Source organism: Protopterus annectens, chromosome 9.part0, assembly GCF_019279795.1.
Source record: "Protopterus annectens isolate FY-2018-M chromosome 9.part0, PAN1.0, whole genome shotgun sequence".
Lineage (NCBI taxonomy): Eukaryota > Metazoa > Chordata > Ceratodontiformes > Protopteridae > Protopterus > Protopterus annectens.
Genome location: NC_056743.1, coordinates 1,016,590,125 through 1,016,606,419, shown reverse-complemented (window position 1 = coordinate 1,016,606,419; position 16,295 = coordinate 1,016,590,125). Strand labels below are relative to the sequence as shown.

General features: G+C 38.3%; 1 protein-coding gene across 4 annotated transcripts in view; it reads right to left on the bottom strand.

Annotated features, from left to right (window-relative positions):
- Window positions 1-484: 484 nt before the first annotated feature.
- NCKAP5L (NCK associated protein 5 like) overlaps window positions 485-16,295 on the bottom strand; it is a 610,993-nt gene continuing 595,182 nt past the window's right edge. For all 4 annotated transcript variants that reach the window (XM_044083803.1, XM_044083806.1, XM_044083804.1 and 1 more), the window contains one exon: window positions 485-1,290. In XM_044083803.1, the coding sequence (XP_043939738.1) occupies window positions 1,027-1,290 (264 nt within the window). In that variant the 3' untranslated portion in view covers window positions 485-1,026. The remainder of the gene's footprint in view (window positions 1,291-16,295) is intronic.

The window sequence follows — 16,295 nt, the reverse complement described above, 5'->3', positions numbered from 1 at the left end:
ATCAATATGACTTACAGAACTGCTTGCTTAAAATGGACTTGCTTGCATCTTCTTCTTCTTCTTCTTTCAGCTATTCCCGGTTAGGGGTTGCCACAGCAGATCACCTGTCCGCTCATGATTGGCAGTGGAGTTTTACAGTGTTGAGTTGCCAGCCCGGCGCCCAACCTTCCACAGAAGGCACACACACACATTCATACCTAGGGCCAATTTAGAGTGTCCAATCCACCTGCAGCATGTCTTTGGGATGTGGGAGAAAATTGGAGCACCTGGAGGAAACCCACGCGACCACAGGGAGGACATGCAGACTCCACACAGAAGGTACTCCAGCCGAGGATTGAACCAGAGAACCTCTTGCTGTGAGGCAACAATGCTAACCACTGCACCACCGTGGCCGCCCAGGTTAAGCTAAAAAGAGATACCATGAAATACAACAGAGAGCAACACATTTTAAAAATATTTAGACAAAGGAAATGTGTAATTTAATATTTTTCTTCAGTTTTATTCAACACTGTCCAGAAAATCCATTTGTAAAGTGAAAAAAAAGTTATTTTAATAATAACTTAGATAAGTTAACAAAAGTATTACTGTACAGGTTACACAGTTTAATGGCTTCCAGGATACATGTTATATACACATTAGATAGCACCTTCAGATAATATATAGCATTTTTACTGTACAAATATTTTTTTCACATGTTTTCAGGAAGTAAATATAGTGGACAGTGTGCTGGAATAGGCATTGCTCTGCTGAAACGGAAAGGAATCTGCAGTTTTATAAATTTTAAGAGGTGAATGGTTATGGTACTCTGAATCGCTGCTTTGCTGTCACAGTGATAGGCCAGACCGGCACAAGCTGAGGCTGTAATAGGGCCAATATGTGCAAATTCTGCAGCCTACATGAGGACTATAGCTCAAAGCAAAGCAATTCTCATCCTTGGTGCATATAATAGTTTGCATGAATAGGTGAAAATTGCTGAAATTTGTGTGGCAAGAAACTGTGACAAATATATTAAGTAATGTTAACATTTTATCCTTGGCTCCCACAGGATGATAAACTGTCATACAAAGAATCACTGAGAGACTCTGATGTTTCCAGTGGGGTGTGTCTCTGTGGAGAAACCATCCCTTGTACCACTTCACTTCCATTTACTTCAGTGACACTTTCCTGCCCTAGGTCCTTACTGCTGGAAGCTCTGCTGCTGACTCGACGGGTGAAACTGAGAGACGGCTGCAATGATAAAGATGCAACAGCAGAGTGTCCTTTCCCATCCCCTGTAGATGGTCTTACATTCTGCAAAACAAACAGAAAATGCATTTTACATTGTTAAAGGATCTAGGCAAAAAAAATCGCACATACAAATAAAGCAGTCTTGAAAATGTTTTTAGAACCACCAATCTTTGTATTTCCTTTAATGTTCTAAAGATGGCAGTCACTTGACCCCTCCCACACCCCTTGTGAACTTGAGTACCATCCCTGGACTCATCTGTCTTTAAAATCAACTTGCAAACGCAGTAAACCTCACAGATTAGTCAGCATTAGAATTATCTAAGTAAATAATGTAATTATTCAAGCACTATTATAATAAACGTCAGATATAATTAAATAATGCACAGAATGATCCTCTCAGCATATCACAAGAATGACTACTTATAACAGAGTTCAAGAATAGACCATTACTTTAGTGCTCACCTCCAGCTTTTTTAGAACCAGACACTCTTCTAAAATATCATTACATCAATAAAATAAGCATACTTCTGTTAGATGTCATCATGTGGATTAAAGACTTGTATCTTCAAAGAATAATATACACTACATTTTGAATATCTTGCCACAAATATTACAAATGCCATTATATTACACTAAAAATCAGAATTTTCTGTAAATGACTTACTGATGCATTCTCAATATGCACATAGTATTAATTATTATTCATTATAGCAATAACCCACATCTGGGTGCTGTGGGTTATTGCTGGAGCCTTTCTGTATCCTGACAGAGTGCTCTTCAAACTATCTGGAGATATACAGAGCTGAGTATATTTTTCTGGCACTTCAGAGTTGTGTACTGGTAATTGTTGTTTGACCTATTTTATATCATTGCTGGCTGACTTCAGAGTTGTGCACTGTTATTTTTGCTTCACTGTATAGTTTTTCAGATCTCTGCTGAAGGTGTTGGTTTTCCCATACCCACGCTCCCTATTCCTGTGATGCTGTTTAAATTTGGAGGCTTTTGCAGTTGCCCGCCCCCACTGTAGATGTGATCTGGTACACTCCCCCCAGTCCCATTTCTTTACCTCATTCTACCTAATAGACTCCTTCTGCACTTGTTTTTAGTCATTTTTAATCTAATTGCATTTTTTAAACTGTTTGGTCTAACTTTGCTACATACTCAAGTGTGCTAGCTTGCACTGCATTTGAATTGTTTTTACTGCTGTGTTAGCTACTTTTATATATATATATATATATATATATATATATATATATATATATATATATATATATATATATATATATATATATATATACCTTTCCTGTAACTAGTGTAGTCCAGATTCAGATTTGCTATATCCAGGACTGTATGCAAGCTTCTGAGCTGCCCCAAGCTCTCTGTGTTGGAGGGAAGCCTTCTAGCTTATCAATGGGAGTGGTAAGCACTAGGTAACCTATCTACCACATAAGGAGTGGTTCTGGCCCAGAAATTGTAGTTATTCACTGTTTGGGCAGTTTTTCCATCTCTCTCAACTTTCTGATTTAAAAGCCCGCATTTGCACTTGTTTCCCACTTTCCTGTAACTAGTTTAGTCCAGATACAGATTCTTAGTTTTAGCACTTGAATTTGCTTATTCGTGATCAGAATGTGTAATCACTAAATAACCTACTAATTACTACAGCACTCAACCTTCCTCTTTACCTAGAGAAAAACAGCTTTGGTACTTACTTTCTTTCCTCACTTGCTTAGAGAAAAACAGCTCTTGTACTCACTTTCCTCACTTATCTAGAGGAAAATAGTTTTTTATTCAGGCATGTCCAAGGGTCAGCTCCAAGTGTTCTCTCCTGTCTATCTGATGAATCTGGCCATCTTGGGGCAATGTAGCAATTGCCTCATGTACACAGACAACCCTCTCCTCCTACCACCCAACACTACAACCTGTGAGAGATGCACTTATCTAGCCAAACTGGAGGTAAAGCTCTCTCCAATCAAGACTGAACTTGACAGTCAAGAGGAGAAGGTAAACACTTGCACCACACCACACTCATCACATAGTCTCACTAAACCTACACCACCAAAATCCACACATAGAAACACAAAACATTCGTGGAGGCTCTCAATAATAATCTGCTCAAGCAACAGAGACCTCCAAAGCAGAAATGCAAGCAACCTCCACCCCCCAACACAACCCAAATGACACATAGCCCGCAGACTCAGTGTGCCACTCAACCACAGCCAATAAGGCAAAACAACGTACCCAACACACTAGTCATAGGTGACTCTATAGTCAGGAACACTGATGTCCCACTCACCAGGCTAAACAAGGAGAAGGTTACTGTCAGCTGCCTGTCGGGTGCCAGGATCCGCCACATAACCCACGCACTCAGGTCACTCCACAACAAGTACAAATATGACTCTGTCATTATCCATACTGGTGTGAACGACCTGAGATGTACCTCCCTGGACTACATGAAAAGAGAATGGAAGAGCTCTCCAGTCTTGTAGCCCAGGCAGGTATGACCCTAGCCCTGAGTAGCATTCTGCCATCACCCAGAATGATGCTGCAGTACAAGGGCAAAATGATTGACTTCAACAATTGGCTAAGCATCTGGTGCCATTCTAAAGGGATCCAGTATCTGTCTGCCTGGGATGACATGGTCGACAGACCACGATGCTTTGCCAGAGATGGCCTGCACCTGTCACCCCTGGGATTCCGGATGATGGCTAATGTTCTTGCCGCCCCTATAGTGCCTTTTTTAGGCAAGGTTCAAATGACAAATTCACCACCGTAACAGGAACAGGCAAGCAAAAACTGAGGGCTACTCAATGCTATATACATATCTCAAAGGATACTCAATGCTAGAAGTCTAAATCTCAAAATGCACTCACTCGAGGCACTCCTTAAAATGGAGAACATTGATATCTGTGCAGTGACTGAGACCTGGTTCAAGGCTCCAGAGAGCACCCCTGCACTACCAGGCTATAACTCATACCACACTTTTCAGCCATATAACCTGGACCGGAACACCAAAGGCAGAGGTGTGTCCATATTCATTAAGGATATCTACACCTCCAGGCTAGATGCTCAGCATAATGCAACCGAGGTTATCCAAGTGCAACTAACTCTGGGCAAAACTCCAAATTGTAGCTTGCTACAGATCACCCACCATGCCTCAGGATTCACACTCCTCTTTTCTTGATGTACTGGAAAATATTAGGGTTCAACCAAACACCCTAATAATGGGTGATTTCAACTACCTCACCATTAACTGGGAAAACTACTCATGTACCAACTCCTTCGCTCAACGCTTTCAGGAATTCATAAACTCCAATGCCCTGGATCAACTTATCCACACTCCCAGCAGGGGCAACAATATCCTAGATCTAGTCATTATCAACATGAGTGACCGGTGTTCCACACATGAAGTCCGATCCGACCATAAGCTAATTACCCTAGATATCCACATCCTGCCCCCACCCCCCATTAAGGAAACCATGGTAAAAAATTTCTCCAAAGCCAACTTCATGCTTCTTAAGACAGAAGTGGTGAACTTCATGACCCCCATGCAGATGGACAACACAGTTACGACTACTGAATCCTACACAATTGCACTTTATAAGCACTTACATGAGTGCATGGATCGTGCTATCCCAAACAGAACCAAGATGCTATCCTCCAAAAAAAGATCCCCTGCCATAAACAAACTGTACAACAGAAGGAAGAAACTGTTGCAAAAGAGAGTAAACTCCCATGAGTGGAGGAGCTCCCTTGTCAGCCTCAGTAAGAAGCTGCGATCCCTGATAAAATCCTCCAAATCTAGTTATGAAAACAAAATCACCACTGATTCTAAAGACAACCACAAAGCATTCTATAGCTATGTCAAGAATCTCAATGGCAACACTCAGATCTTCTCTGAGTTACAGCACAATGGCACTAAATATACAGACCCAACTGATATTGCCAACATCCTGGCAGATAGGTTCAGTGCTAACTTTACCCCTCTCTCATCCCCTAAAGGGCCCATCTATATACTGGAAGAATGCAAAGTTCCTGTAATGGCTGCACAGGTAAAAACCACACTCTCCAAAGCCAAGAACACAGCATCCATGGGACCAGACAGCATCCCAGGCTGCATTCTACATGAACTACAGAACGAACTGGCACCCCACCTAAGTACCATGTTTAATCATAGCCTCACCTCAGGCTTTGTGCCTGCTGAATGGCACACAGCAACGGTTATCCCATTCCAAAAGGGGGGAGCCACCACAGACCCCGGGAACTACCGCCCCATTAGCCTGACAAGCCTGTTCTGCAAGGCCATGGAAGATATCATCATGGAACTTATAAACAAAGACATTGGTAATCTCCAAACTCTGGACCCCACCCAGTTAGGGTTTGTAAAAGGCAGATCATGTCTCCTAAACCTGATAGACTTCTTTGAAGCAGTTACCAAAGACATAGACAAGGGTAAGGTGGTTCACGCAGCCTATCTAGATCTTGCCAAGGCTTTCAACACCAATCCCCACTCTGGAATTATAGATAAACTCACTAAACTAGGTATAAATCCGTACGTCACAAGATAGGTTGCCAACTGGCTCACTGACAGAACCCACACTGTGAAAGTAGCAGACTCCAAATTCGACTTCAGACCAGTGACAAGTGGAGCACCACAGGGTTCAGTCCTGGGTCCTCTCCTGTTTGGTATCTACTTCTCTGAATTACAGGCTAACACAGAAGATCTTTGGCTAATGAAGTTCGCAGATGACTGCAAACTAGGAGCCATAATCGAAACTCCTAACGATGTGGACATCCTACAAAAGGGCCTCTCTGAGACAGATGTCTGGTGTCAAAGCCATGGCCTCAAGCTTAATGCCAAAAAGTGCATTGTAATCCCCTTTGGTAAAAACTCTGTACCCATGAACTACAACATAGGCAGTAGTATGCTTAACACCAAAAGTGTGATAAGAGACCTTGGGACACAGGTGGACAGTAGTCTCTCCTTTGATAATCACATTGCCACAGTAGTCAGGAAATCCTTCTATGTGGCACACCACATCACAAAAGGTTTCTCATCCAGAAAAAAAGAGGTCATTGTTCCTCTCTACTCATCACTCATTAGACCCATTATAGAGTACAATGCCCCTTTTGGTATGTACTTCACAAGACATCTACAACAACTGGAAAGGCCACAGAAATACCTCACAAAGAGGATTACCAGCCTCAAACAGATGCCCTACGCAGACCGTCTCAAAAAACCCCAGCTTTACTCCGTCGCATATCGCCTACTCAGAGGTGATCTCTGCCTAACATACAAAGCTATGTCAAACCCAGAGCTGTTGGACATGCTCCACTTAAAGAAATCCCAATCCCTCTGAGCTACACGCTCTAGGGACCTAAACCTTGTCACCACAATAAACAGAACATGCCGGAGGGATAGATTCCTGTCCCAGAGACTTCCCATACTCTGGAATAAACTACCTATCTATATCAAACAAAGCTCCTCATTAGCACTCTTCAAAAAAAATCTTGATGATTGGATGGGAAATAGGAAATTCACCCCGGGGATCACCTATGTGGCTCTGCTGGACAGTGGCACAGGAAAATAATTTTCTTGGGTGGCAAAAGCCAGGGTACCTTTTTGGTTGGGCTTGTATAGGCCCCAGGGCTGATAGCCTAGTACCTACGTGTGAACCTATGAATCTGTAATGCTGGATTTACCCATGGTTGGCGTGGTTTGGTCATGAGGGCGAAGCCTGAGTGACCAAAGCCAACCGTGGGTAAATCCAGCATTACCCACACCCACCCGTGGGTTATTGCTATTATACAATGCTGTTAGTTTTGTGTTGTATCTTTGTGTTGTTATTTAGGTTTTTATTTGGTTTACTTTGTATTCTTCCACTTTGTGTAAAATAAAGTAGTCCACACTTTCACTTTGTATTTAGTGCTTATTTGTCTTTTAATTTAAATACAAGTTATTATTAATTTTTCAAGAGATGTTAGGAAATAATTCTATAAGTAGATGTACTTTTAAAGCATTTGGTTTATCTTCCTGTTGTAGTTTCTTTTATATGTCTGTATTGCTTCTGACTTGCTGGTTGTCTATGCTCAGATATTGGCTTGAGTTCTTGTTAGTGTAGTACCCGTAATGACAGATTCTGTTTATAGTTAGTTTTATATATATATATATATATATATATATATATATATATATATATATATATATATATATATATATATATATATATATATATATAATTATAAATTTGCTTACTACTTATTTTGTTGGGTTTCTATGTTGTAGATATTTATATGTTTAAGCGGTTTATGTTTTTATGTTTATATGTTTAAGCTGTTATGGATTTTATGGGTGAAATTGTAGTTGACTGGCTGAGTGAACGATTTACTGTTGGGAGTAATTATTGTTACTGCTGCTTGTGGATTGAGCTGTTTGAATGTCTTATTTTTGGGCACGGAGAGGTAACTGTAGTTTATCTTGGCGCTGGCACCGCATGTAGCATGTAGAATCAGGGAGAGTAGAATCATGGGTGCTACTGCTGAAGGTAGGTGTTCCGATGCATTGCTGGTAATAACAAAACGGTTAAATGTATTGTTTTTTTACATAGTGTATATGGCAATATAGAAGGAGAGGTGTTTTGTCAGTTTTAAAGGTTTCAGTAATTTTTATTTCATTTGTGTAGTCGCAGCTGCATGATACATTAGCGACCAGACTTTTTACTTTGGTTACGCTGGATTTACAATGCGCACGCTGGTTGGACTGACCAATCAGCATGCATGTTTCTCGTCTTTGCCGAGATGGCATTGTATAATATACATTACCACAGTTTTTTATTGTTAACTTTTCCTTTTTTCTTACAAGATAGTATACTGCATGAAATTGCTCATTTGAATACAACACATGACAAACTGCTGAAAAAAGTTTGAAACAGCCATTCCAAAACAGAACAATAATATTGCAGTAAGGTAAAAACTCTTTATATTACACACACACACAACACACACACACACACACACACACACACACACACACACACACACACACACACACACACACACACACACACACACTGTTCAAAGGATCACACTGAATAAAGATCAATAGCATATAGTGATTTTGATAATTTAGAAGCCACTGAGAAAGAAGTGTAGTAATCTTACAGCTGCAAGCATATACCTACCACAATGTACAGATAAGTTAGGCTGTATGTTAAAGCACAAAATAAGCAACAATATCAGACAGACATACATAATCATATTCATATAGGATTTTAACCTGGGGCTAATTCTTATAACAGAGAGCATGAAGATTATTCTAGATATTAGGGAAGTTTTCAGAGTATCTTAAGAATTTCTATGAACATTTTCATGTTGCTATGGAATTTCTGATGAATAAACACCCCAATCAAGTTGATTTATTTTCTTCTCCAGTGCGTGGCAATGAAAAGTCTGACCTGGGCTGAGATAATATTTAGTAGATCATTTTCTTCTGATGACTGATACTAAATTGGAACATCTGACAGATAATTATACCATTAACAGTCTTTCTTCGTTCTAATAATTGTGAGAACAACTATATTAACGATTTAAAACATTCCGTACAGCTTGACTAGAATTACAAAATCAAAAGATATATAGTAAGTAGGTCAGCCACAGAACGTTCCCACATGCAGAACATGGTAATAAAGATAATTTATCCAGAGCTGTTAATATTTGGGAAGCAAGTAGGCATTACATAACAGCATAAATTCTTGCTACATAAATCCGGAATATGGTAAATGTATATGTGTTACCCGTAGTAAGGGATCAGTCTGATTTGACATTTACTTCATTAACCTAGGAGAACACAGAGAAATATTTAGTTCTGTGTAGTACGTGCAATTTAGAATCAAATTATATACAAAGTATATACATTGTTATTTATTTATTTTTTTATTTATTAATTATTCCTCTATTTGACTTTGTTTACAGGAAAAATGTGATTGGGCAAAGTCCCTTTTCAACATAGGCCCCAGGGGAAAAGCTCCACATTACATAAATTTGAATACGCTGTCAGTGATGATATATAGTATCTCTCAGGACTACGTAATTTAACAGGTGATACCATGTTATGTACACTACACAGTATTATGACATATTAAGGTCAAACACACATACAGAGCATTATATATGCAGTGTGTATAACTGACACATCTATAGTACATGCATTTTATAGTAGATGTACATACTCATGCTGTAATATCTACACACAGATAGCAGACAGTACATATTCATATTTTATCCAATCAGATTTGTTAGACATCTGTAACGTGTCTGAAGGGGTATATATTAAATCAGCAAATGCTTAAAAAAGCGAATGCTGATTTATCAACCCCATGTAAGCGCAAGCTTACAATCCCGAACACTTAGAACAGCGATTTTTTTCCCCAAGGAAAAAAATCGCTGTTCCAAAAAAAGAAAAACTTTAAAACATTACATAAAGTGGGGGGCTTTGTCCCCCCCCCACAACCACTCTACTTAAATATACCAACTCTGAGATCGCACTACAGTGACAAATACGGCAAAATAATGAAGGCGGCCAAGCGATTTCTTTCCCAGGGAAATAATTCACTTATATGCCGTTTCGGTATTTTGCAGTTTCGTGCTTTCAAGTTCAATCAAAATGCATTTGAAAGAATGCATCTTTGATCATATAATAGGGAACTGTCTGAAGAGGTATGTCACTTATGTGTTATGTGGAAATGTTTTATTTTCCAAAATGAACTAGTCTACATTTCTTCACATTTAATTTTGACCATTTTCCTTGCACCGGTTGACAACATCGTCTAACTCATGTTAGAGCTATTGTGAGTTAGTGTAATAACACCAACCAATTTACAGTCATCTGCAAACTTGGATAACCACAGGCCAGGAGTGTTGGCCTGGAGGTATGAGAAATAGACTCCAAATAAGAGAGCAGGCGACACTGAGCCTTGTGGCACCTGCACCTCTAACCACAGGGGTAATGTCAGACAACCACTTAGCTATCCACCAAACAACATAAGTATTTACATTCAGATTTACAAGTCTGTCAATAATACCTGCACAGGAAATAGTGTCAAAGGCTGTGGCCAGGTCAAGATATGCTGTATGTACTACATAACCACTGTCCACTGCTTCATTTACTTTTTTAATGAAATGAATAAGGTTAGTGAGGTAGGACCTTCCTTTGACATAGTCAGATTAATTAGGGTCAGGGTTATAAGATTTTCAGTGTCAAGACTAATGAGATCTGACATAATATCCACCACAGTGAGACTACTGAGAGTAATAGATCTACTGTTACCAGGATCTATTGTTGGGCCATCCTTGTGTAATGGTATTACATTGGCTGTTTTCCAGGCGTCACGAATATAGCCAGTGAAGAGGCTTAGGTTAAAGACGTTAAGTAGGAGGGGTTCAAATAGGCCATATTTGGAACTGATAATTAGGCATTCTGGTATATTACCAGTACCCATGGATGAAGTATTCTTAGCTTTTGAGAGGGACTAGAAAACCTCTTCTATAGTAATCAAAAGGGATAGTTGGAATTTTGGTGTACAATTTGCACTAACTTTGTCAGCTAGGATATTAATGGTATTAGTTCTGAACATGGTTGGGTGTTAGTTCTTAACTTCCTGACACAGTTAAAAAAAGATTTGTAGCTATGTTTGGTTTTAGCAACCATTACAAGCTCCCATTCAGCTTTTTACTACTTTGTTTAGGAAGAATGAAACCTCTTATATGCATTAATAAGTTTCTCTTTCTTGTTGTATAATTTATTTATGGGGTATTCCACCACAAGGATTTGTTTTTAAATTTCTCATTATATTTGGTGCAAAATGGGATTGCCTTATCAATGCAGCTATTTAAATGGGAGTAAAAGTCAGAGGAATAGGCAGTATCTTAGGATTACAGAGGAATTTATTTAGGTCTTAAAGTAACAGAAGAACATTTGCTTTTGAGAAGTCCCTAAACACAGAAGTATTTATAGGAAGTTTAGCACCAATTTGAAAGGAAATCTGAAGTGCAAATCCATCCCTCCATCCTCAACCCCTTTTTCTCATTTTGCACATGGGGTTGCAGTGTCACTTCAACAGTGATAATCATCTCAAGCCAAGGTAATTGCAATAATTGACAATCCTTGAAAATTTTAATAAAGTGCATAATTAATAAATTGCATGCTTGAAATGGTATAATAAATAAAGTGCATGGTTTGGTTGTTTAAGTCCAGCTTTTTCTTTTTGAGTCTAAAAGACAATTGAGACTAACCCTAAGATAATTTTGCTAAAGAAACTTTGAAATAGTTATGTTCACAGATCTGAGGGATATGGGAAATGAAAGTTATAAAAGTAAAATAGTAGAGAGAAATGTGCATTTTTTATTACTGAAGATCAACCTAGACCTGGCTAAAAACAAAATTGGTTCATTCCAGTTATATAGGTTAGATATGACCATTTGCGTAAGAATATCAACATTGATGTAAACAGTGGAATATATATATAATTTATATTTTACAACTAGGTATTTTACAGAATTCATTGAGAGTTACATTAACAGATCAGGAAAGTGAGGGGGTTGATAGCATACCGGGAGTCTTAAGAGAGAAAAAGATCAATTTATTTAAGTTTAGTTTGTAATTAGATGCTTTATCATGATTCACTATTTTAATAACGTATAAATAGCAACATTAGTAGTATTGAAGTATGATAAGGTATAATTTGCAAAGGATATGACATTGATACATGATTTACCAAATATTATACCTAGAATTCTAGTATTACTAATAATGTTTGCAAAGAACATTTTAATAGAAATGATAAAAACATAGGGTGACAGAGGGCAGTCTTGCCTTGTACAGTTAAACTTTTGGTAGGATCAGAAAGTTGACATTCACAGAAAGACGGACAGGCTGAATCACAGAAGACTTTAATATCTTGGACATATTTATCAGGGAAAAGTATGTTTTTCAAGGCGAGCACCTTATCAAAAGCTTTACTAGTATGAAGAGCAACAACAGCACACTTACTGGATGCGTTACTGCTGTGATACTTCATTATTTCAACCACAATGTGATTACCTTATGTTTGCATGGCTTCCATTAATCCTGACTGAAGCGTAAAGATAATGTGATCAGCTACAATGCAAAATCTACTGGCTACAAATCAATGCATAAAAAAGGGTAATAAGAAATCTGAATTGGGTTTCAAGATGACAATTGTCACAGATTGAGTTAAATATTATAGGTATAACATAGGATCTAATACGGTTAAACAGCATTAGTAAGATAGCAAATAGCTGAAGTTTGAATTTTGTTGATTAATAGGGTCATAGGTGAGTACTAGGCTAGCTGCCCTTGTGGGGCATTTTAAGCCTACCCAGTTTCCCTTTTGATGCTTAAATTAACCTATCCTGTTTGGTGTTAAATTGGTCTTACCCATCCCATGGTCAATAATTATATGTTACTCCTAGTGACAATAAGTGGGATACCATAGATAATTTGGGGGGGGGGGTACCCATCCATGACAGAAGGCATTTAGGAGCTGCCTCTGTTTATCAGTAGTACACGGGGTAGTCCTGGGGTACGTTTTCTACTGTCCATTTGTAGATCCAAGTTGTGCTTAAATATGGACAGGTATGATCTTTGTTTTACATGTTCCACAGCAGCAGTATCTTCTGCGAGATACAACTCTCCCTACAAACAACTATTCTATTGATGTTGCAGAAGAGGTTTAGATCCCTAGACTGAGTATTTATGATGACATATGACTTGTTGATGTAGAGTAAATCCATCAGTACTGAGTTGGAGGATGCCTTGACTGCCCGACACAGGTCAGCTCTTAGCAGTCTGTAGGATAACTTGTACAGTGACAGGTCTTTCAGTCAGTCCATGTAGACCATATTGTTTAGCCCTTACATCCTTTTTGTAAGGTATCTATATGGGCATTCTAGTTGTTGCATGTACCTGGAAAGATACATGCCAAAGAGGGCATTATACTCAATGACTAACCTAATGAAGGCTTAGTAAAGGGGGACAATGACATCCCTATATCTACACATAGTCCCTCTGTTTTCAAGCTGTGCAATATAGAAAGACTTTCTTATGACAATGGACACTTGTTGGTCAAAAGTTAGGTCACTGTCCACATAAATTTCCAAATCCCAAACAAATGGGACAACTCTTAGGGGCATACTGTTAATGGGGTAGTTCCACAGTGTAGATGACTTCCAAAGGGGATACAGTCATACATTTTTTGGCATTTAGTTTCAGTCCATGATTTTGGCACCTGTTATTTATTTGGGACAAAACATTCCTGCAAGATGGCCAAGTCATTTGGAGATTCAATGACTGCTCCTAGCAGTCATCTGTTGACTTAGTCAGCCAGAGCCCTTGCATATTGACTTTTACTACAGATAAGTAGATGCCAAACAGGAGAAGTCCAAGCACGGATCCTGGGGAACTTCACTGGTGACTGCTCTATTTGTGGAGGCAACTTCCCCTTTTTTGATTTCCTGCATTCTATCTGTGAGCCAAATGGCAATCTGGTGGGTGACATAAGGATTCATTCCCAGTTTATTTAACTTTTCTGCTACACCTGAGTGGCAACTGTGTCAAAAGCATTGACCAGATTGAGTTGTAGTGTGTGCCATTTTACCTTCATCCATTGCTTTGATGACCTTTTCAAAAAAGTTGACCTGGCTGAGTAAGCATGACCTGCCCTTTACGAATCCAAACTGAGATGGGTCCAGTGTTTGGAGGTCCCCTATGTTTTTATTGATTGTGTCTTTCCATGGTTTTGCATATGAGGCTGGTCAGACTTATGGGTCTGTAACTGCCTGAGTTTGTGGAAGGTCCTCACTTATGCAGGGGAATGACAGTAGCTGTACTCTATTTGCTTGGTACAAAACTAGTACAATATGGAGGATGACACTGAACAGTGTTGTTAGGGGTGTGGCTAAAACATGCTTCATGATATTTAAGATATATCTAGAGCACTGTCAAGACCCAGCAATACAGTATGTTTAGCTTCTGATAGAGATTTTAGTAGTTCTTGTATGATAGCTGGAGGCCATCCAGTTTCAGGTGTATCTTGAGGGACAGGCAGTGGGGAGAGAGGGGTAAAGGTAGAGCTTTGTATAAACAGGGTCCTCAAATCCATCTGTTCCACGTGCTTTACTTTATTTAAGAAGCAAACTACCACGTGCTTTACTTTATTTAAGAAGCAAACTAGCACTTATCATTTCTTAAAGACAGAAGTATTTACTTAATACGGTCATTTTATCTTCAGGGACAGTATTTGGTTTGAATTTCACTAGAAAGCACGTGAAATCATTTGTATCAATTTGAGAATCAGAAGCATAAATATTAAGATAAGTGTTGTAAAAACAGATGACATATTTTTAAGACTTGTAAATTTGAACTGTGATTTAGTTTAAGAAGACAGCTAATAATTTAGAGGAATAACAGCCCACTCTGCAAATTTAGTTCCTTCACATGCTTCAAAAACATATTGACTGACTATAAGAATTGTTTTCAGCTGATGATAATCTACTACAGACCTAAATTTATTCAGATCATGGCAGTTCCTTAGTTCTTCATCCACTGAAGACAGTTGCTTTCCAAACAAAGAAATATTTTCCCTACTGCATTTTTCAAATATGTAGGTTTGCAGATAAAGTTGCATCTAATTGATGACTTGAAAGCTACCCTCCCTGGACCTAATCCTAAAACCAATCCCGGTAACGAAATGACACTTAATCCAGCTAACTAAAAAACCTGGTGCAACCCTCCCTTAAGTTAAAAAAAATTCTAACTACATGCAGCAAATATATAGTTACAGGAACGCATCAGGTAAGTTGCATTCTAAAATTAAAGTACAGACAGTACAGATTATAAATCTTGAGAATTATGAGGTTACTGACTGCTTTATGAAGGTTGCCATTTTTTTATATATGTGACTACTGAAAGGCTTAATTTAATTCAAAAAGTGTTTTGTGTAACATAAATTAAATGACTCTTCAAAGGGGTTAGCAAAATGTCTAATCTATGGACACACATTTTCTATAATTTAAACGTTTCATAAAACAGATATTAATATAAGCCTGAATTATAAATTGATCATAGAGATAACCTATTACTATATAACTATCCTGAACTGAAAAACACAGGACCAGATTCAATAAAGCCCACACTAAGTGTACACTAAGTGTACATGACATGTATTTAGGAACATTTTATCACATTTTTGTGATTTCTAATCACTCAGAAAGACTACACTAAGCATACACATGTAGTCTACACTTTGTGGTAACCTTTATGAATCCCTGTCAATATTTAAAGCTGCAAGAATATCAGCAGGAAAACTAAAATTAGGAGGAAGAAGGTGTGAGTTATATCTGTGTTGTCTGTTCACTCAGAACAGTGTACAGCATACCTCTCAGCTGTCCAGATTTTTGAAGAATGTCCAGATTTTTGCCTCATATTTTTGGTGTGTTCCTCATAAAATTTGTGGTTTTCTGGCAATTTACTGGGATGATCTAAGGATTGCAGAAAACAAATGACACACATTTGAGTTTCAGACTTCAAATACTTCAGAAAATGTATGTTAACACAAACCCCATTAGTCTAGCAAAGTTCTAAGTTAATAAGAGCAATATTTAAAATCTGTCTCTATTTTTGGGCCTTTGTCCCTGCATTTTGTCAGGCTTTTTCCAGATTTCTTGCACTAAGTTGAGAGGTATGGTGCACACTTAGTGTAGGCGTTATTGAATCACAGGTATAATGTATCCCAAAGGAACATATACCTACACATTTTCATGCAACCCCACAACATTCTAAACCTAGAACTGAAAAATAAAAACAAAAAGTTTACTAAACATCATGTTAATATAGCCAAGAAAGCCCCAAATGATTAAGCTTTACTATGTAGGGAGCACTGCTAAACCCCTTTCAAAGAATGAACTGAGTGATGAGACATCATATAATAATCACTTAATGATTAAAGTGTTTATTTACTTAGAAAAGAACTAATACAACCAGTGAACTACATATC